Below are 22715 nucleotides of genomic sequence, written 5' to 3' on the forward strand. Positions count from 1 at the left end.
TCTTCACAAAACTTGATATGTGAGTCAAAGGAACGTCCCTGAACACGTTTACGGACACACCTTTCACCAAACAGGAAGTCGGCCATTTTAAACAGGAAGTGCCATCTAACTTAGCGCATGGACGCTGAAAATAGTCTAAGCTGAAAATTACTACTGCCGCAAGCGGTGAATGAACGGAAGATGAGCTAGACGTCTCGCACGGCGAGGTGGGCGCAGGGAGACCCGCGAGCCGTCAAGCTCGTTCTTATTATTATTATTTTTCCTCTAAATGAATCGCCTTTTTGAGGCCCTGAACATGCCCCAAAACTCACCAATTTTTGCAAGCACATCAGACCTGGTGAAAATTTACGTTTATTAGTGTTTCCGGGAATGTGCGTTAAAAAATGAAAGTGGTCGGGGCAAATAACTGCTCCAGCCCCTAAAACTTGTCGTCCTGAGGAGCATGTTTAATGTACATGCACGAAACTTGGTACACGCGTTCCTTGGGTCGGGACGGTCAAAAACCCTAGGCAAGCCTAAGCTCTAAAACGAACAGGAAAGCCGCCATCTTGGATTGAAAATTCATTTTTTGCCGATTTTGGCCATATCGCACCATCGGTATTTGAACGAACTTGTCCTAGAGCTTACATGGGATCACGTTCAAACTTGGTGAGGTCACTTTGGACAAGTTGAGGATCTAAAGTTGCTAAAAACTTTTAAATAAGTATCATGGCGTACGAGAAAGGGGCCGGCAAAGTTGGTGAAAATTTTTATTTTTCACCACAGGCAACAAAACTCTTATAACTTTGCGATAGAAGGTCACTTCCCAACCAAATTACCTAGGGTTGATGATGGACCATTGCTGAAGAAGTCTGTGGAAAAACTGTAAATTTTTAGCACAGCGCCTCCTTGTGGTAACAGAAAATACAACAAATACACAATTTCGGTAATAACTTTTACATAGTTAATCGTATCAAACTCAAAATTTGTGACAACATTTAAAACACATGAAAGATGATGCGTGCTTATTATGATAACAAATGGTTCAACGGTGTTGACATAGCAACACTGCAAAGTCAGATATTTGTGACAAAAAAACAAACTGCTACAACTTTGCGAATCTGAGTCCAATCTGAACCAAACTTGCTAGGATTGATGATAGTCCGGCCCTGAAGACACCTATATGAAAATATTCACTTTCAAAACCAGCGCCCCCTTGTGACAGCAGACACTATGACACCTGATATTTGAATGAACTTGTCCTAGAGTTTTTGTGCGATCACCTTGAAAATTGGTGAGGTCACTGTGAACAAGTTGCCAAGCATAAGTTACTGAAAGCTTTTTAAAATGTCGCTCGGTGTACGAGATAGGGGGCGCCAAAGTTGGTGTTCATTCATATTTTTCACAACAAAAGGCAAAACTCTTACAACCCGTAAAACTTGTCCTCCTGAGGAGCACGTTGAATGTACATGCACAAAACTTGGTACTCACGCGTTCGTTAGGTCCAGACGGTCAAAAAAGTCAGCGTAGCCGAAGCTCTAAAATGAACAGGAAAGCCGCCATTTTGGATTGAAAGTACATTTTTTGCAGATTTTGGCCATTTCGCACCAATGGTATGTGAACGCACTTGTCATAGAGCTTTAAAGGGATCACCTTCAAACTGGGTGAGGTCACTGTGAATAAGTTGAGGATCTAAAGTTATTAAAATTTTTTTAAAATGTCACATGGTTTTTGAGATAGGGGGCGCCAAAGTTGGCGTTCATTCATATTTTTCACAACAAAAGGCGAAACTCTTACAACCCGTAAAACTTGTCCTCCTGAGGAGCACGTTTAATGTACATGCACTAAACTTGGTACTCCCGCGTTCCTTAGGTCAGGACGGTCAAAAAATTCAAAGCAGCCTATGCTCTAAAACGAACGGGAAAGCCGCCATCTTGGATTGAAAGTACATTTTTTGCAGATTTTGGCCATTTCGCACCAATGGTATGTGAACGCACTTGTCATAGAGCTTTCATGGGATCACCTTGAAACTTTGTGAGGTCACTGTTGACAAGTTGAGGATCCAAAGGTATCAAAATCTTTTCATTAAGTATCACGGCGAACAAGAAGAAGGGCGGCAAAGTTGGCAAAAATCACGATTCCTCGCAACACACAACAATCTCTCATAACTTTGCCATGGAAGGTAAGATATTAACCAAACAAGTGACAATCGATGATGGGCCCTTGCTAAAGATGTCTATGCAAAAACTGTAAATTTTGAAAACATCGCCTCCTGGTGGTGGCAAACACTAGGAAGTCTGGTATTTCGCAACACACAACAAACTCTTATAACTTTGCAATTGAAGGTCAGATCTTAACCAAACTTGTGATGATAGATGATGGGCTTTTGCTGAAGATGCCTATGCAAAAACTGTAAATTTTGGAAACAGCGCCACCTGGTGGTAACAGAAAGTACAAGTTCACAATTTCCCTTATAGCTTTAACAAATTTCCTTGTATCAAACTCAAAATTTGGGAAAACATTCAAAACACATGGTAGATGATGCGTGCCTAATATGATAACAAATTGTTCAACAGTGTTGCAATGACAACACTGCAAAGTCAGATATTTGCGACAAAAAACAAACTGCTACCACTTTGCGAATGCTATTCCAATCTGAACCAAACTTGCTAGGATTGATGATAGTCAATCCCTGAAGATGCCTATATGAAAATATTCATTTTCAAAAACAGTGCCCCCTGTTGACGGCAGACAATATGACGTCTGGTATTTAGCTACAACAACAAACTCTTATAACTTTGCGATGGAAGGTCAGATCTTAACCAAACTCGTGACGATCGATGATGGGATATTGCTGAAGATGCTCATGCAAAAACTGTACATTTTGAAAACAGCGCCTTCTGGTGGTAACAGAAAATACAATTTCACAATTTCCCTTAAAACTTTAACAAATTTCATTGTATCATACTCAAAATGAATGAAAACATGTAAAACACATGGTAGATGATGCTTGCTGAATATGATAACAAATCGTTCAACTGTGTTGCCTGGCAAAAATGCAAAGGATTCCCTCACCTGAGTGGTTTGTTCATGCAGTAACCATTGCTCGCCACATGATGGAGGCATTTGCCTACAAATCTATCAAATCTAACATTTACAGTTTCTCATGCTGCTCTAATTGGGATTGTTGTATCCACTTGAAACTTGATACGTGAGACCTCAGACCCGTCCGGAACATGTCTGTAAAGCAGTAATGCCAAAGTCAAATACACAGGGGGCCAAAATAAAAAAATGGTACAGGTGGAGGGTTAAATATTTATTAAAACTTGCAATTACTGCACATATTGAACCAATACCAATACCAATACCACAGCCTATATTGCACTCAATCATTAAATTAAATTAAATAAAATAAAATAAAATTAAATAAAATTAAATTAAATTAAATTAAATTAAATTAAATTAAATTAAATTAAATTAAATCAGTTGCAATATTTTCTCAAGGCTCTTTCAGTAACAAATTGAAAACGTTTTTCCTTCTTCTTCTTTTTAACAGGTAAACAGCAAAATGTTATTTTCCTTCAAAGCTCAATGGCAAGATAATTGCAAAAATGAAACAGCATGTTACAAAACAAATCAGTGTGCTGCTCTGATCCTCACCAATGTCTGTCTTTTATAATAAAATTAGAAGTTAGTGCAAACTTGAAAAGTGCAAAACAGTTGCATGTTGCATAGTGCCTTCTTAAGTTATATTCTTTCATAACGACACACTGTCTCCACACACAAGACACACAGGCTTTCCTTTTACTTCGGTGAACATTATTCTGCCTCCCACCTGTCTTGAAAACCCTGTTTTCACCATCTACTTTTCTATTTGTCTATTTGGGGGAGAGGGAGATGAAAAATGACAGCAATGTTTAGTCCTCCACTGTGACTGTGATGCTGTTCATGAATGATGACACGGGATCGCACTCGCAGTGCATCTTGGGATTTGTATTATTATGGTGCTGAGGGCACATAATAGTGCAAGCCGGTTTTAATAGTAATTAAAAATCATCCCGCGGGCAGACATAACTCATTCACGGGCCTTGATTCTGACATATGTGCTGTAAAGGATAACCTCCCTACAGGAAGTAGAACTCCCGAAACAGGAAGTCAAGTCTAACATTTTCCAATCTTCACAAAACTTGATATGTGAGGAACGTCCCTGAACACGTTTACGGACACACCTTTCACCAAACAGGAAGTCAGCCATTTTAAACAGGAAGTGCCATCTAACTTAGCACATGGACGCTGAAAATAGGCTAAGCTGAAAATTACTACTGCCGCAAGCGGTGAATGAACGGAAGATGAGCTAGACGTCTCGCACGGCGAGGTGGGCGCAGGGAGACCCGCGAGCCGTCAAGCTCGAACCCGTTGATTACCGCTTGCGGTACTAGTTATTATTATTATTCTTATTATTCCCCCAAATGAATCGCCTTTTTGAGGCCTTTCCCATACCCCAAAACTCACCAATTTTTGTGACCGCATCAATCCTGGTGTAAATTTACGTCTGAAAAAGGTTCGGGGAATGTGCGTCGAAAATTGAATGTGGGAGGGGCCAATAAGTGCGGCGCCACCTGTCCAAATTCACCATGACCAACACAAATATCGCACATGCACGAAATTCGGTACACATGTGTAGTGGGTCAGGATGAAGAAAAAATTACATTATGACCATGATCCAAACCCAACAGGAATTCCGCCATCTTGGGTTGATTGGCGATTTTTTGGCGATTTTGGCGAATTCGCAGCAATGGTATTTGAACTAACTCCTCCTAGAGTTTTCGTGCGATCACCTTCAAACTTGGTGAGGTCCCTGTGGACCAGTTGAGGCGCTCACGGTATCAAAAGTTTTTTCAAATGTCACATGGCGCGCGAGATAGGGGGCGGCAAAGTTCGTGATGATTCTGATGTTTCGCATCAGAAAAACAAAACTCTTATAACTTTGCGATGGAAGGTCCGATCCAAACCAAACTTGCTATGATTGATGATGGGCCATGGCTGAAGACGTCTATGAAAAAACGGTGAAGTTTGAAAACAGCGCCTCCTTGTGGTGAAAGAAAATACACCAAAAAAAAGTTTTTTTACGATTTCGGGAATAACTTTTACACAGATAATCGTACCGCACTCAAAATTGGTGACAACAGTCAAAACACATGGTAGATGATGTGTGATCAATATGACGACGAATCGTTTAACGGTGTTGCCATGGCAACGACGCAAAGTCGGATTTTTGGGACAAAAAATCAAACTGCTACAACTTCGCTAATCCTGGTCCGATCTGAACCAAACTTGCTAGGATTGATGACAGTCCGGCCCTAAAGACGTCTATATGAAAATATTCAATTTCGAAAACAGCGCCCCCTGGTGACAGCAGACAGTATGACAGCTTGTATTTCAATTATCTCCTCCTAGAGCTTTTGTGCGATCACCTTCAAACTTGGTGAGATCAATGTGGACGAGTTGAGCATCAAAAGTTATCAAAAGCTTTTTAAAATATTGTATGGCGTACGAGATAGGGGGCGCCAAAGTTGGAGATAATAATAATTTTTCACAACAGACAATGAAACTCTTATAACTTTGCGACGGAAGGTCTGATCCCAACCAAACTTGCTATAGTTGATGATGGTTAGTTGCTGAAGACGACTGTGTTGCTGAAACGGTACATTTTGAAAACAGCGCCTCCTGGTGGTGGTAGAAAATTCTAAAAAAACAAACTGTTACAACTTTGCCAATCCTGGTCCGATCTGAACCAAACTTGCAAGGATTGATGACAGTCCGGCCCTGAACACGTCTATATGAAAATATTAATTTTCAAATACAGCGCCCCCTGGTGACAGCAGACAGAATTACATTTATAGTTTTTGATGCTGCTCCAACAGGGATTGTTGTATCCACTTGAAACTTAGTATGTGGGACCCCAGACCCTTCCTCAACATGTCCGTAAAAGGTCACCTCCCTACAGGAAGTGGAACGCCCGAAACAGGAAGTAAAGTCTTACATTGTCCGATTGACACGAAACTAGATATGTGAGTTACGGGACCTTCCCTGAACATGTTTACGGAGACAAACAGGAAGTCGGCCATTTTAAACAGGAAGTGCCCTCTAACTTTGCAGTACATTGTCCGATCTGCACAAAACCTTATATGTGACACCAGGGACCTGTCCTGAGTATGTCTGTAAAAGGTCACCTCCCTACAGGAAGTGGAACGCCCGAAACAGGAAGTAAAGTCTTACATTGTCCGATTGACACAAAACTAGATATGTGAGTTACGGGACCTTCCCTGAACATGTTTCCGGAGACGAACAGGAAGTGGGCCATTTTAAACAGGAAGTGCCCGCTAACTTTGCCGTACGTTGTCCAATTTGCACGAAACCTTATATGTCACACCAGGGACCTGTCCTGAGCATGTCTGCAAAAGATGACCTCCCAACAGGAAGTGGAATGCCCGAAACAGGAAGTAAACTCTAAGATTGTCCGATCTGCACAAAACTAGATATGTAAGACAAGGGAACTTCCCTGAACACGTTTACGGACGCGCATTTGACCGAACAGGAAGTCGGCCATTTTAAACAGGAAGTGCCCTATAACTTTGCCATACGTTGCCGATCCCCCCCGAAATTTGGATCGACATGTGCTGGGACGCCGCTGAAAATAACTAGTAATGAAAATAACTAGTACTGAAAATAACTAGTACCGCGCGCGGTGAATGAACGGGCGAGAGCGCGAGGCACGCGGGGAGCCGTGGCACACGGCGACCCGCGTGGGTCGGCTCGAACCCGTTCAGAACCGCGCGCGGTACTAGTTATTTTTATTATTATTATTCCTTAAAGTAAATCGCCTTTTTGAGGCCTTTCCCATACCCCAAAACTCACAGATTTTTGTGACCGCATCAATCGTGGTGTAAATTTACGTCTGAAAAAGGTTCGGGGAATGTGCGTCGAAAATTGAATGTGGGAGGGGCCAATAAGTGCGGCGCCACCTGTCCAAATTCACCATGACCAACACAAATATCGCACATGCACGAAATTCGGTACACATGTGTAGTGGGTCAGGATGAAGAAAAAATTACATTATGACCATGATCCAAACCCAACAGGAAGTCCGCCATCTTGGGTTGATTGGCCATTTTTTGGCGATTTTGGCGAATTCGCAGCAATGGTATTTGAACTAACTCCTCCTAGAGTTTTCGTGCGATCACCTTCAAACTTGGTGAGGTCCCTGTGGACCAGTTGAGGAGCTCACGGTATCAAAAGTTTTTTCAAATGTCGCATGGCGCACGAGATAGGGGGCAGCAAAGTTCGTGATGATTCTGATGTTTCGCATCAGAAAAACAAAACTCTTATAACTTTGCGATGGAAGGTCCGATCCAAACCAAACTTGCTATGATTGATGATGGGCCATGGCTGAAGACGTCTATGAAAAAACGGTGAAGTTTGAAAACAGCGCCTCCTTGTGGTGAAAGAAAATACACCAAAAAAAAGTTTTTTTACGATTTCGGGAATTACTTTTACACAGATAATCGTACCACACTCAAAATTGGTGACAACAGTCAAAACACATGGTAGATGATGCGTGATCAATATGACGACAAATCGTTTAACGGTGTTGCCATGGCAACGACGCAAAGTCGGATTTTTGGGACAAAAAATCAAACTGCTACAACTTTGCGAATCCTGGTCCAATCTGAACCAAACTTGCTAGGATTGATGACAGTCCGGCCCTAAAGACGTCTATATGAAAATATTCAATTTCGAAAACAGCGCCCCCTGGTGACAGCAGACAATATGACAGCTTGTATTTCAATTATCTCCTCCTAGAGCTTTTGTGCGATCACCTTCAAACTTGGTGAGATCAATGTGGACGAGTTGAGCATCAAAAGTTATCAAAAGCTTTTTAAAATATTGTATGGCGTACGAGATAGGGGGCGCCAAAGTTGGAGATAATAATAATTTTTCACAACAGACAATGAAACTCTTATAACTTTGCGATGGAAGGTCTGATCCCAACCAAACTTGCTATAGTTGATGATGGTTAGTTGCTGAAGACGACTGTGTTGCTGAAACGGTACATTTTGAAAACAGCGCCTCCTGGTGGTGGTAGAAAATTCTAAAAAAACAAACTGTTACAACTTTGCCAATCCGGGTCCGATCTGAACCAAACTTGCTGGGATTGATGACAGTCCGGCCCTGAACTAGTCTATATGAAAATATTAATTTTCAAATACAGCGCCCCCTGGTGACAGCAGACAGAATTACATTTATAGTTTTTGATGCTGCTCCAACAGGGATTGTTGTATCCACTTGAAACTTAGTATGTGGGACCCCAGACCCTTCCTCAACATGTCCGTAAAAGGTCACCTCCCTACAGGAAGTGGAACGCCCGAAACAGGAAGTAAAGTCTTACATTGTCCGATTGACACGAAACTAGATATGTGAGTTACGGGACCTTCCCTGAACATGTTTACGGAGACGCCGTTGACCGAACAGGAAGTCGGCCATTTTAAACAGGAAGTGCCCTCTAACTTTGCAGTACATTGTCCGATCTGCACAAAACCTTATATGTGACACCAGCAACCTGTCCTGAGCATGTCTGTAAAAGGTCACCTCCCTACAGGAAGTGGAACGCCCGAAACAGGAAGTAAAGTCTTGCATTGTCCGATTGACACAAAACTAGATATGTGAGTTACAGGACCTTCCCTGAACATGTTTCCAGAGACGAACAGGAAGTTGGCCATTTTAAACAGGAAGTGCCCGCTAACTTTGCAGTACGTTGTCCAATTTGCATGAAACCTTATATGTCACACCAGGGACCTGTCCTGAGCATGTCTGCAAAAGATGACCTCCCAACAGGAAGTGGAATGCCCGAAACAGGAAGTCAACTCTAAGATTGTCCGATCTGCACAAAACTTGATATGTAAGACAAGGGAACTTCCCTGAACACGTTTACGGACGCGCATTTGACCGAACAGGAAGTCGGCCATTTTAAACAGGAAGTGCCCTATAACTTTGCCATACGTTGCCGATCCCCCCCGAAATTTGGATCGACATGTGCGGGGACGCCGCTGAAAATAACTAGTACTGAAAATAACTAGTACCGCGCGCGGTGAATGAACGGGTGAGAGCGCGAGGCGCGCGGGGAGCCGTGGCACACGGCGACTCGCGCGGGTCGGCTCGAACCCGTTCAGAACCGCGCGCGGTACTAGTTTTATTTGGTATTTCCTGGCACAATTATTGACTAAAATAATTGATATTTACAATATTGTTGTTAAAAAAATTGAAATGCTCTTAACTCTTAAAATGGCTCTTGTAAAACACTGGAGTCACTTCACCTTAATTTCCGTTTGTAAAGTGAATACCTTTTGTAAATTCATTAACTTATAGATAGGAAACATTACATTCATTTTGTTACCTTATTTTCAGAAACACAACTTTCAGTTTTATTTCTAAGCTTTCAGAAGAAGCACATGGATACAGTGGAAACCGATAAACCAAACCGCTTTACCTAAACAGTTTTACAAAATGTTGTAAAGCTACAACAAGCTTTACAAAGCTTTTACCAGAGGGTTGACAAAATGGGTTTGAGATTTTTCAGCTTCTTAAATGTGTACATTTTCTGGTTTCTCTGCTACATACAGCAAGTGGTCATTTGGTTTATGGACAAAATTGAACATTTGAGAATGTCATCATCATAAAGTTTGGGAAACCAATCTAAATTTTATGAACCAAACAATAGATACATAATAGAGAAAATAATCATTAGTACATGATGTACATGAGCCCTGGGACATTTATTTACAACAAAAAAGGCATACTGTCAGTAAATTTATAAAATAATAACTAAATACTAAGGATAAATTAAAAAAAAAAGTGCAAAGTGCAGAGATCACTTGTGCATTGATACAAGAGATCACATCTTCTGCCGATAAAGAAGGTGTCTGGTTTCTTCAACTTTTTCATTAGGAGCAAAAGTCAAGCTGCCATTTATCACATTAATTATTGATATGAACTGGTTGATACACACGTGTACTGATGCTGATGTGTTGCAATTTTGGTGTCATTATCAATTCACTTTGGTTTATGTAACCGGCTTTTGCAATATGGCAAACAGCGTGGCATTGCGTGGCTGCCAAGTGTAATTCATGTTGCACCGTACCAACTGTTTGGACTGTATCTGCTCCTTTATAACCTGCCGCCGCTCTTCTTTCTACTGTCAGTATTCGCAGCCTGTTCGTGTCGCCCGACCATGGCACAACAGGACGGCGCTGCCAACAAAAACCCGACTGTAGACGGGCTGCACTCCCACTTTATTGTGGGATCAGTATCGGAGGAGAACTCAGAAGATGAAAACCAAGGGAAGCTGGAAATGCCGCTGGATGGAAAGGAGACACGCTCTGTGTCACCATCGTCCAACAGCTCAGACAGCCCGTATGAAATAGTCTATGACCAAAATGATGCCTCCGTGCAGAATCTAAGGTTAGAAACCGCACCTGATTGATCTGCCTCCCATTGAGTCTGTTGGTGTTTAATATTTTTAGTTTAGCGTAGGCCTGAGCAATTTGGGTAAAACATCTACTTGTGATCTTTCTGACATGTATTAGGAATGTGAGCTTACGTTTGATATAAACTTTAAAGTCAGACCTCAGTTTCATATTTATTGTGTTGTATATTTTAAACAAGGTGCAGCATGAAATACCACCCACATAACAAATTATATACTATGCAAGTTAGCATCAAATGCAGAACATTAAAAAAAATAAATAATAAAAATAATTAAATTGCAGCCTTTGTGATTTGCTGATTGCTAATTAATTGTTCAGCCTTAGTTTGGTGTCACCTTTTCTTTTCTCAGGCACAGTTTCTTTTAACTCTGTGTCAGATTTGGGAAGCTTCTTAAATTGTTTCCCTAATTTTAAGAAATACAATTAATTCTTGAGGTTTTATTGTTTGCAATTAATTTCGAAACCTTGTAAACCTGGCTTATTTATGATGACATTATTGCCTTAAGCGGCCTTGGATTACATATTTTTTCTCTGTGGCTATTAAATGTACTAAAGAAAACCTGGAAAATATGAACACTGGGATCTTGCATATTTAAATGCTACCTTAGTGTAGCTTACTCGTGGAGTTCTGTGCCCCTCCTTCACAGGGTAGCCTTTTTTTATACAGTGCATGTGAAAAATGTGGCTTCACTAGCAGCATACTGCTGAAGGGTTTCTGTGTCCTGGCCTGGAGAGTGGGCACACATTTCAGGATGATAGTTTGCAAAAGTTGGAAAAAGTTCACTCATGAATGTTCAGTGGAAAGGAGCTATTCATTACTGACAGAGCTGCAGTGTTCAGTCTCTCAGCCAGCCACATGGCTTCCACAGTCTTTTCACAGTGTATTGCATTTTTTGCATTTTTTTAAAATGATTGGTAACTTGCTGCAAAAAATCTCCTACACTTCTCCCTTTGATTTTTACACAGTTTTTATGTAGCCACTTCACTTTGTGTATTCCATTTTTTCCACTCGCTTATGAGAGACAGGCAAGATTGCAGTTTTATAAACTGGAAATACTGTATGGGGGGAGTGTTCCTTCTCCACCTCCATAATTTCCTCTCTGATAGGAGCATTCAAACTCTTGCAGTTTCACTGCTGGATTGAAATTAGAGCCTCCAGTTTGCCTTAGCTTTTCTAGTAACCCCTTTGGTGACGCAATAATGCAGTATCAGGCCACAGACGCCAGCCAGACAAACGAGCCCGAGCACTGCCACACCCACCAGTCTATAGTCCTTCCCCTGTGCTACACTCTGCCCCATATGGGTTCCTTTGGGACTGTGGCTTGATTTATAAGAGCTGTTGGAAGTCTGTCTAAAGACTAGTGAACAGTTCTGTTCATGGTACATACTATATTTTGGATGCTCTAACCCTTAATGATCTACCGTTATTTCTATGATTGGTTACTTATTTCAATCATAACCTCCCCACACTAAGCCATGACATTTAAATAAGGGACAGTAGCCCAAGCTGCTGCAGCCTGGATAACCTGGTGTCAGTATGAGCTGATATCGCTGCCTTTTGGGTGTTTCATTATTTTCAATTAAGTTCAGCTGTTATTCAAACACTGACGTTTCCTTCTGGGTTTGACAGTTTCAAATGACAGCATGACACCTTGTTATTATTACAGCTACCTAATCTATCCACTCTATTTTCTCAAAGATGATGACCCAAAGATTTTAAGTAAATCATTTTTTGTTTTTCTTCAAATAGACCAAGCATGTCAGGGCTACACCTGGTCAAGCAAGGCAGAGATCGCCGGCGCATCGATCTGCAGAGGGACTTCACAGTGGCTTCACCGGCAGAGTTCGTCACCAGATTCGGTGGCAACAAGGTCATCGAGAAGGTAATTATTTTCTTCTTTGGTGAACTTCTGCCATAAAGGCATGCTAATAATGCTAATCGTGAAGCCAGTTGTTTTAATACTCCACACAAACCAGTGCAGTGAAGAAGTTAAATCGAATTGTGTGTTTAATTTGCAGAAAGACATGCAAAATATAATGACTAATCAAGTAAAACTGGGGTCTGCAATTAGCTTAGTCAATTGATAAGCATGACTTGCAGGTATACACGCGTACACATCTGTAACCACTGTAAACATCCTGACATGTGACTGTTTAAATGTAAATCTGCAAATAGTTTATTTTGCTTCAGTGATGTAACTTTTTTAATTTGATGTTCACTTCAATACTTCCTCTGTCATAGATTTAAAACAAAGTAGAGCATTATCTCATGAGACCCCATCAAAATATTAAACACTGCACTCTAATGAATGGATGAGAACTGAAGAATATGGATTGTTTTGAACATTTATTTATTTTGGAAATGGTAATATGTGTTAACGCTAAACCATCCCACTGATAGTTTGCTTTTGTGTTTTTAATTTTTAGAACATAACATTTGTGAAACTCAAAGAAAAATATATTTTGTGTCTTTAATTAACTGATTTGTTGCTGCCGGTTATCAGCGCTTGCTCAGCGGTTCTCTCAACCACTGCTGCTTTATTACATTAAGCCACAGCTTGTGTTGCCACCATAGGCTAAGCAGTACAAAACCTTTTCATAAAATTACAAATTACAATTTATCTCCATGCTGTTATTGCAGAGAGTTGTATCTACTTTGCTGTACATTGAACTCTCTCACCTTTCCAGGTTCTTATTGCCAACAATGGAATTGCAGCTGTCAAATGCATGCGCTCCATAAGGCGCTGGGCCTACGAGATGTTTCGCAATGAAAGGGCAATTCGCTTTGTTGTCATGGTGACCCCAGAAGATCTGAAAGCCAATGCAGGTGAGCTTAAGCACAATTTGTCTAAACATGTAAAATACCTGTGTGACCACTGTGTTGTACATGTCAGCAAGCCAGTATGTTGTCTCATCATTAGATGTCACTCATTCTTAGATAGTGAATTTTGCAGGAATTATACTATGTATATATACAATGTATAAATGTAGCAAGCTTCTGCCTAAACACACCCCACACTCACCTGCCTCTCTGTGTGGGTTACCATGGCAACCATGATGGTGGCCAAAAGTATGTTTGCAGGAATAGCATGCAGCAGGCATGCTATTCCTTTTGTAGGGCCAATCGGTCCACGGTGATAACCTGCATAGCATTGCGCCACCCACTGGCAACAGGAATTACACCTTCAGTAATAAACGTTGTTTTATTTACATGAAGCTTTCAGGGTGTAGTCTACACTGCTTTACTGTGATATAACAAATTATTGGTGCCTCCTCGTAGCGCCGCACAATGGCCTTTGCTTTCACTCAACACCCTGACATATGCGGGGAGTGAGAGGGACTTTTCAGTCAGTGCTGCTTGCAGCCTTAGTTTTATTTTTATTATTAGAAATGTCAATTGTAGAGACAGACCTTCACTGTTGTTCAGTCACTGGTTAAGCATTTATTTGTGTTATTTGCTTGATCAGATAAAGGAAAAAAATGATATTGGTTAAATTTACGGGCCAAAAACATCTGCATCAATTATCAGCCATTGACTGACCTGATTTCTAAAAATCAGCATCAGCCATAGAAAAACCTGTATTTGTCAACCTTAATAATAGGAATAATTTAAAACTGAAATAAAGTAAATAAGAGCATATTAATGACCTACCTATTTCATTGTCAGAGGTCTTAATACATAATGTGTCCTAAATTGCAGATTTTTACAATTTGCTAAAGCGTAAATGTAAAAATTGGTTTGTACAGGATTAATAATTGAGTTTTCTATTTTTCATCTTTTTTTTTCCCCTACAGAATATATTAAAATGGCAGATCATTATGTACCTGTGCCTGGAGGGACCAACAACAACAACTATGCTAACGTGGAGCTCATTCTGGACATCGCCAAACGAATACCTGTACAGGCAGTGTGGGCTGGCTGGGGTCATGCTTCAGAGAACCCGAAACTCCCAGAGCTGCTGCAAAAGAATGGCATTGCCTTTATGGGTTAGACAACTTTCTTATCTTTCTTATGACTTTTTTGGGCATTTTGGGAGCACTTGTGTGTATACAGCAGCAGAGCAGGGGCTGGGGGGGGCGGGAACAAATCACTTCCTGTGTGCATCGCGGGAATGTTGTCGGTCAGCATCTAAACACGGCTGAGAACCACATGGAGAGTCATGTGAAGCTGATATGCTTAATCAGCATTGTTTGAACGAATTTGACAATGGTTTAAATGTAACAGACCTTTGTCTATATTTACATAAATAAATTTTTTTTCATGTTTCTTGTCTTCTCCTTCCTCAGGGCCCCCAAGTCAGGCGATGTGGGCTTTAGGAGACAAGATTGCCTCCTCCATTGTCGCTCAGACAGCTGGCATTCCAACTCTACCCTGGAGCGGAACAGGTAGGTCAAAGTTTGTCGCATCAAAAGAAAGACTTCTGTTGACGCCGTTGATCATTTTTTCAATCATTGCATGGTTTTAGAAATATTGTAAAGTATCTCTTGAATGGAAAATGTTACTAACCACCTTGCCAAATATGAGTAATTGAAAATTAATGAATGAAAAGTTGCTTGAAGTGTCAAATCGTGCTGGGTGTTATAATGATCTGTATTTATATAGCGCTTTTGTAGTCTTGATGACCACTCAAAGCTCCATTACACTACATTTTTGCCATTCATCCATTCTCTCACACATTCATGCAGCACATCTATGTGTATTCTTCTATCACACATCTTTCATACCCGTTCACACACTACCGATACAGACGTCGGGAGCAACTTGGTGTTAAGTGTCTTGCCCACTTTTTTTTTTTCGCATCCATTTTTTGTTTACCACTAAACAATGTAATATGGATATGAAAAACAGAATGTGGCACGGCAGAACTTTGTTTGACGGGGTACCCTTTTGACTGCTGCACCATACATGCTAAGGGCTTAGCTGAAGAAGTAACTATGGTTGTACCTGCAGGAATGATCAAATTACTCCACCAGCACAATACACATCTGAGAGTCACAAGAATGTTTGTAGTTACGTTAACAGACTCACACGCAAATACGCTGCTCTTTCTCTCACGCTCGACCACTAGTGCAATACTGGCGTACACACACACACACATTGACACACACACACACACACACACACACACCTCAAACAACTACACCTCTTTTGGTACCTAGAGGTGTAGGTAGGTAGACGAACTCCACATTGCTCCCGATGTCTGTGTCATGTGTGAATGAGTATGAAAGATGAGTGATAGAAAGGTGTGTGTGTGTGAATGGGTGAATGGCAAAACTGTAGTGTAAAGCAGCTTTGAATAGTCATCAAGACTAGAAAATAGCTATATAAATACAGACCATTTACCATTTATCTATCACTGGAGCACTCATGCATAAAGAATACTGTTGTATACTGTGAAATTTTGAAAAATACTGTGATATTTCTGGTCAGTTTCAAATTATGAAAAACTCGGCCACATTCTCTGCTATGAGACGCTGTGGTGTGTCCATTGGAGGAGCCACACACACGCTCACACACATGCTATATTTGTCACTTGTCATTCTCAGGCCTGACAGTAGAATGGACAGAAAACGACCAAAAAAGGAAGACCATCAACGTTCCTCATGACGTGTATGAGTGTGGCTGCATTGAAGATGTAGAGGACGGCCTGAAAGTAAGCATGTCATGTCACTGATGGTTCATAATTCCAAAATTAATGTTGGATGTGTTTTGGTAAGTTCATGTGTGCATGCTGGAAAGCTGTTTTTTGTTTATTTGTTTGTTTATTTCTCAGGCTGCTGAGAAGGTGGGCTACCCTGTAATGGTGAAAGCCTCTGAAGGTGGTGGTGGAAAAGGAATCCGCAAAGTCAACACTGCTGATGATTTCCCTAACCTTTTCAGACAGGTAGGTGGATATTCACACTAAGGATTTAATGAAACATCATTCAGGACTTTGTAGAATGGGATTTAAATGATTTGTAAAGGTCTGACTACTTTCTGGGGTGCCAGTTAGGTCAGGGCTTAACAATGCTACCTCAGGACGTGAGTTGTATTATTTTTACAATGACATAGGGCGATAGGTGGGGTACACTCTGGACAGTCCATCGCAAGGCCACATGTAGAGATAAACAGCCATTCAACCATTCACTCTCATTCTCTCACTTACGGTCAATTTAGAGTGTCCAATTCACCTAATCCCCATATTGCATGTTTTTGGACTGTGGGAGGAAGCCGAGGAACCCAGAGAAAACCCACACACACAGAGAACGGTTGCACTTCTGACACATGTTTATTTTCATTAGTAGTCTTCCTCTAGCTTCCTTTCTCACTTCCTGTGATGTTGATCCCTCTTCGCCTGGTCTCATTAGCTTGGGGTGCATAGAAATATTGAAATGAATCTTATCGCAATAAAGTTTGCTTCTCCCAGTCTGACTGATGTGAAATTAGCATCTTTCTGACTTTCTATGTAATGTTTTATATGTGATTTGAAAATCAGTTGTGCATATGATGTACATATTTAAATATACAGTTCATTGGACTAAACCGTTTAACTGCACTTGTTATACATACATTCTAATGTTTCGAACCTTTGCTAATCTGGATCTCATGGGATTTTAAATGACTATCCCTGCTCTACACTATGATAACAGTATGCAGTACAAATGCATTTTGCCTTTCCTTGCAAATGGATGTGCTCTCACTTTGGTTCTCCAGGTCCAGGCAGAAGTTCCGGGGTCACCCATTTTTGTCATGCAGCTAGCCAAGCACGCCCGCCACTTGGAGGTCCAGATCTTGGGTGATCAGTATGGCAATGCCATTTCCCTGTTTGGTCGAGATTGTTCTGTGCAGCGACGTCACCAGAAGATCATAGAGGAGGCTCCTGCTACCATTGCCACTTCTGTCGTGTTTGAAGATATGGAAAGGGTATGAACCCTAATAAATATACACTAAAGCTCATAATGGAGTTTTAAGACCAAAAGAATTTTAATTGTGATATGAACAGACCTGCTCTCTTCCCGCAGTGTGCAGTGAAGCTGGCTAAGATGGTGGGATATGTCAGTGCAGGCACAGTGGAGTATCTCTACAGCCAGGAGGGCAGCTTCTACTTCCTGGAGCTCAACCCTCGTCTGCAGGTGGAACATCCCTGTACTGAGATGGTGGCTGATGTCAACTTACCTGCCGCTCAGCTCCAGGTAAGTTTCAACTTCTCAGCGCTTCTCCTACTACAAGAGTTACATTATATCATGCATTCAAGTCAGTGAACACTGAAGCAGACAAGTTAGTTCGCTTCACCGGCTTCACTACCCTGCACTTGATGGGCCCCATATCACTAGGCAACCAACGGCTAAAGGAGGAGGCACTCAAAAACATTGTATTAGGATGCAGTGATTGTAGAAGCACTGGGTCACATGGTCTGTTCAGCATTTAGGGCTGTGTGTAAATAGGTCAGTGCAGACGGGCGGTGTTGTTGCGATTACTGTGCAGTGGACCTGATTGGGTGTTACTGTGGGAGTGCCACACACACTGAAACAAAAGGACTCTCTAACTTTTTTTTACTATTGACTGCCTAGATACCCCAAAACATGATGTTGACAGCAGTCAATGAAAACTCAAGTGGTTCATTAAAAGTAAATATATTCATAATCCATGTACAGAGGAATTTAGCAGTTTTTAGAGGTTATATGCCTCTAAACATTTAGCGAAAAATCTGCTTATAATGGAGGGGAAACTTATATTTTTGCATGTGGGAAGCTCTGCGACATAAGTTGCCATATGCACTCTATCTCTTGTGGAAACGTCTGTAGAGAGGCAACCGCCATCTTGTTTGGTTTCACAACACCATCTGTAGCCAGACACAACTTGGCGAGTTTCACTGTTGAGGGCAGTGAGTGCAACAATGCTTTGGTTGATGGTGAAAAGAAATGTTTCAACTTGCATCCAGTGCTCCCATCACGTCACAAAATGTACAGAATGATCCTGTGGCGTGATGGCCAGAGACGTGAAAAATAGCGTCTGCTGTGAACACAGCACAGGGCCCACTGACACCAAACTACATTCAGTTATCTCTAAGGCCCACTAGAGGGCGGCGGCGGCCAACACCATGGGAACCGCCCCTATAGTATAGTATAGTATAGTATAGTATAGTATAGTATAGTATATGCTATAGGGCTCGTAATCTATAGGTACCTAATGGTTAGATTAGGTTTGATTTTAAAGCAGTAACGATATAAATTCATTCATCAGAATTAGTTTGTTTTTTGGGGCAGATATAGTGTTTTAATGATCCGTAATCAAATAATCAGGTCTGTTAAGTCTTTTATTAATACAAATAGAACAACAATAATTCTAAAGAAACCTGATAAAGAAACAACAGTGAGTCTCTAACAACAGAGTTTAATAGAGAATTCATGTAGTGGGTGCACTCACAAGATCAAAGAATTTTGTCCCACAAATGTCCCAGAATGTGCCCTTATGTGTTTAAATCTCTGTTTGTTTACGGACTGTCAATCTGCTCATAAAGTCATTTACATTTACCTTACATTCTATCACACTGTCTTCTGTTAGATTGCTATGGGTATTCCTCTTCACCGGATCAAAGACATCAGGATGCTTTATGGTGTCCAGCCCTGGGGAGACAGTCTCATTGACTTTGAGGGTCTGTCTACTGCCCCCTCCCCACGTGGCCATGTCATTGCAGCACGAATCACCAGTGAAAATCCTGATGAGGTATGTTTCGCTTCCTCCACATATTCAAAATTCAGTACTTGCCAAAGCTACATGTTTACTCAAACCGTATCTCGTGTGCTTTTTTATGTTGTCACATTTATACCTTCAATTCTGTTTTACTCCTAAATAATCCATTGTTTTTTAAATCGAGAAGATAAGAGATAAGATGTGATGTTTGTGTTCGATTGCAGGGATTCAAGCCAAGCTCTGGAACCGTGCAGGAGCTGAATTTCCGCAGCAATAAGAACGTTTGGGGCTACTTTAGTGTTGCAGCGGCTGGAGGTCTGCACGAGTTTGCTGACTCCCAGTTTGGACACTGCTTCTCCTGGGGAGAGAATCGCGAAGAAGCCATCTCGTGAGTACACAGAATTTTGTCAGACGGGTCACTCTGGAACCTTTTTTTTATTGCTTTATATATGAGGTTGTCTAATCAAAGGTATTTATTTCTGTCTTAATATATTTTTTTAGCAACATGGTGGTGGCTCTGAAGGAGTTGTCTATCAGAGGAGACTTCAGGACAACAGTGGAATACCTCATAAAGCTTCTGGAGACAGAAAGCTTTCAGCACAACAGCATTGACACAGGCTGGCTGGACAGACTGATCTCAGAGAAGATGCAGGTATGCAGACTTGTTCCAGCCATAGATACTGGGGGATAATAAAAAAAAGATCATGTTTGACATGCACAATTCGTGTGATAGCCCCTGTTTGGACCATGTATAGACATCTATCTTGAAAAAGCTGATCGCAAGTGGACAGTTACAATGGATCCTGAATGCGTCTCCTGTGACCTCTTGTGATTAAATCTCACTTCCCTTGAATGCTGATCAATCACACTTATTTTGACACTTAACACTTAAACACACCTATTTACTTTCCTTACACTTAAAATGCATACCAGACACTTTAATTTCACTCATACAGGGCCATATAACAAATCATTAATAACAGTATACACAAAAAAAGTAGAGGAAACAATATATACAAATATTACATTAAATCACTTTCAATTCACCGCAAAACTGCAGCAGTTTAAAGACGCTTCAAGGATGTATTCCATATGTCCACTTGATCTGAATGGGGTCATGGTATCAGTGCTGAAGCAACACTACATTCAAGTTTTGAAGATAATTATATTCTGGTTTATTCTTTAAAATTCTAGTCAAACTCAAGTCCTTCATTATTTGCTGATTGTGTGCAGGCAGAGCGCCCTGACACCATGCTGGGAATTGTGAGTGGGGCTCTTCACGTGGCAGATGTTAATCTAAGGAATAGTGTGTCCAACTTCCTGCATTCTCTGGAAAGGTGATGATTATAATCTCTCATGGTAATCAATATAAGGCAATGATTTCAATTGCTTTTTGAATATAATACAGACTCTTTGTGTTCCAGGGGCCAGGTGTTGCCAGCACACACACTACTCAACACCGTGGATGTGGAGCTGATCTACGAAGGCACCAAGTACGTTCTGACCGTGACACGCCAGTCGCCCAACTCCTATGTGGTCATCATGAACAACTCCTCTGCTGAGGTTGATGTCCATCGACTCAGCGATGGAGGTCTTTTGCTGTCCTATGATGGCAGCAGTTACACTACATACATGAAGGAGGAGGTGGACAGGTAAGAGAAGACAAAAATGAAAATGAGTCGATAATTAAATCTGTTATGTTTGTGAACAGGGATGAGTCAGTATCTTTCAGATACCGATTTAAATAACTGGATCCAATTTTGGAAAAAATAAAGTTAAACTTGACATGATCCAGAAACCCCAAATATCCCATAAAAGCTTCACTAACTGCAGACTGTTAAAATGTAAACAAGAGGCAGGAACACCATTTTAAATAAGTCATGTATTTCATCTTTATGGCAGCAAAATACTCCTTGCACAACTGGAGAATAATGTTTTTTGATATCATATTGGTAGATAACAAGCTTGTTATATCTGTATGTAAAAGTGTTTTTGCAGACGAGGAATGGTCAAAGTCTTCTTTCCATCTAAAGGTATCGCATCACTATCGGAAACAAGACTTGTGTTTTCGAAAAGGAGAACGATCCGTCACTGCTGCGATCTCCATCAGCAGGAAAAATCATTCAGTACACAGTGGAGGATGGCGGGCATGTGTTTTCTGGCCAGTGCTATGCTGAAATAGAGGTACAGTGCAGTATGTTGTCCAGCAGGAAGATGGAAGATCAGTTAATGCTCTGTTTTATTTTGTTGAGTGCCTTTTTTTCAATGGAAACTCTGATGTCCACCATCTTCATCTATGTTCAGGTGATGAAGATGGTCATGACTCTCACAGCTGCAGAGTCTGGTTGTATCCACTATGTGAAGAGAGCCGGAGCAGCACTGGAGCCCGGCTGTGTCATTGCCAAGCTGCAGCTGGATGACCCAAGCAGAGTGCAGCAGGTATTTCATAAACATGTGTAATGTAGTGACTAGATTGGATTCAGACTGTGCTTTCCATATGCCTGCTACAAAGTCAAACATGATATGGATGGGCAAGTCGACAGTTGCTGGGTAGTATTCAGCAATTATTTGCTGTGCCATTGCTGAGAACTAGCCTCACATGGCTGCCAGCAAGGATGCAAGGAATAATAGATTCTAGCAATTTAACTAAAGGCTCAACTAAGAAAATATACACCTGCTTAAATCTACAGTATCATAAGAATATGTTTGCTGCTTTTTCACACCTTTAGACAATCTTTTCTGACTGGAAAGTGAAGTTTCTGTAACTTTGTAAACCATTCTCTCCCTGCATCAAAGTCCAAAGAGAAAATCAGTGATCGTATGGAGTTCTTAATCACACAGGAGTTCTTAATCCACTGCTGCCTCCTGCAGTAATTTTCAAATATGTTGTTTTGTGAATTCAGTGATTGAAATCCTTTGTTTCAATTTAATTGAGTGACACAAACTTACCAAACATTTTCAGTTTCTTGTTGGAAAAGGCTGTTGAACAGACAATCATATTAATATAAAATTAATGATACATTTTTTAAGGGGTCTAAATCAGTTTTTCCTTGTGTCCATGCTGAGTGCCATGTTTTCAGTGAGGACAATGCCTCAGGCTGAATCCCAGGATGCCGAGTTAGCACTGATTATTTGTTTGTATCTCATACAACCACTATCAATTCAACCCTTTGAGGAATTGTCTTGCAAATATCTTTTTCAAGTTAACTGCTGGATTCTTTGGATTTAGATTTTGCTGCTAGTCTGTTTTAGACCCTAATTCTTCCTACTTTCTCAATGCCTGTATATGAAACAATGGCTTGTATTTGTCTTGTAGGCAGAGCTGCACACGGGGGTCCTGCCTTCTCTCCAGACCGTAGCTCTGAGAGGAGAGAAGCTCCACAGAGTCTTCCATAATACACTCGATCACCTCGTTCACATCATGAACGGCTACTGTCTTCCAGAACCTTTCTTCAGTGCAAGGGTGAGCATTTTCTACACACCTCTGTGAACACACCAAAAGCATTACTCTTGTTTTG

The 22715-nt window shown here is 41.0% G+C and overlaps 1 protein-coding gene across 6 annotated transcripts in view; it reads left to right on the plus strand.

The window, feature by feature from the left end:
* The first annotated feature begins 10211 nt into the window (after positions 1–10211).
* acaca (acetyl-CoA carboxylase alpha) overlaps positions 10212–22715 on the plus strand; it is a 46074-nt gene continuing 33570 nt past the window's right edge. For all 6 annotated transcript variants that reach the window (XM_044016538.1, XM_044016539.1, XM_044016540.1 and 3 more), the window contains exons 1-17: positions 10212–10497; positions 12274–12406; positions 13212–13350; positions 14319–14510; positions 14811–14909; positions 16071–16177; positions 16298–16408; positions 17218–17427; positions 17526–17696; positions 19069–19230; positions 19422–19585; positions 19699–19849; positions 20431–20534; positions 20622–20849; positions 21231–21381; positions 21502–21636; positions 22514–22660. In XM_044016538.1, coding sequence (XP_043872473.1) covers positions 10268–10497; positions 12274–12406; positions 13212–13350; positions 14319–14510; positions 14811–14909; positions 16071–16177; positions 16298–16408; positions 17218–17427; positions 17526–17696; positions 19069–19230; positions 19422–19585; positions 19699–19849; positions 20431–20534; positions 20622–20849; positions 21231–21381; positions 21502–21636; positions 22514–22660 — 2634 coding nt within the window. In that variant the 5' untranslated portion in view covers positions 10212–10267. The remainder of the gene's footprint in view (positions 10498–12273; positions 12407–13211; positions 13351–14318; positions 14511–14810; positions 14910–16070; positions 16178–16297; positions 16409–17217; positions 17428–17525; positions 17697–19068; positions 19231–19421; positions 19586–19698; positions 19850–20430; positions 20535–20621; positions 20850–21230; positions 21382–21501; positions 21637–22513; positions 22661–22715) is intronic.

Source organism: Solea senegalensis, unplaced genomic scaffold (assembly GCF_019176455.1).
Source record: "Solea senegalensis isolate Sse05_10M unplaced genomic scaffold, IFAPA_SoseM_1 scf7180000014589, whole genome shotgun sequence".
Lineage (NCBI taxonomy): Eukaryota > Metazoa > Chordata > Actinopteri > Pleuronectiformes > Soleidae > Solea > Solea senegalensis.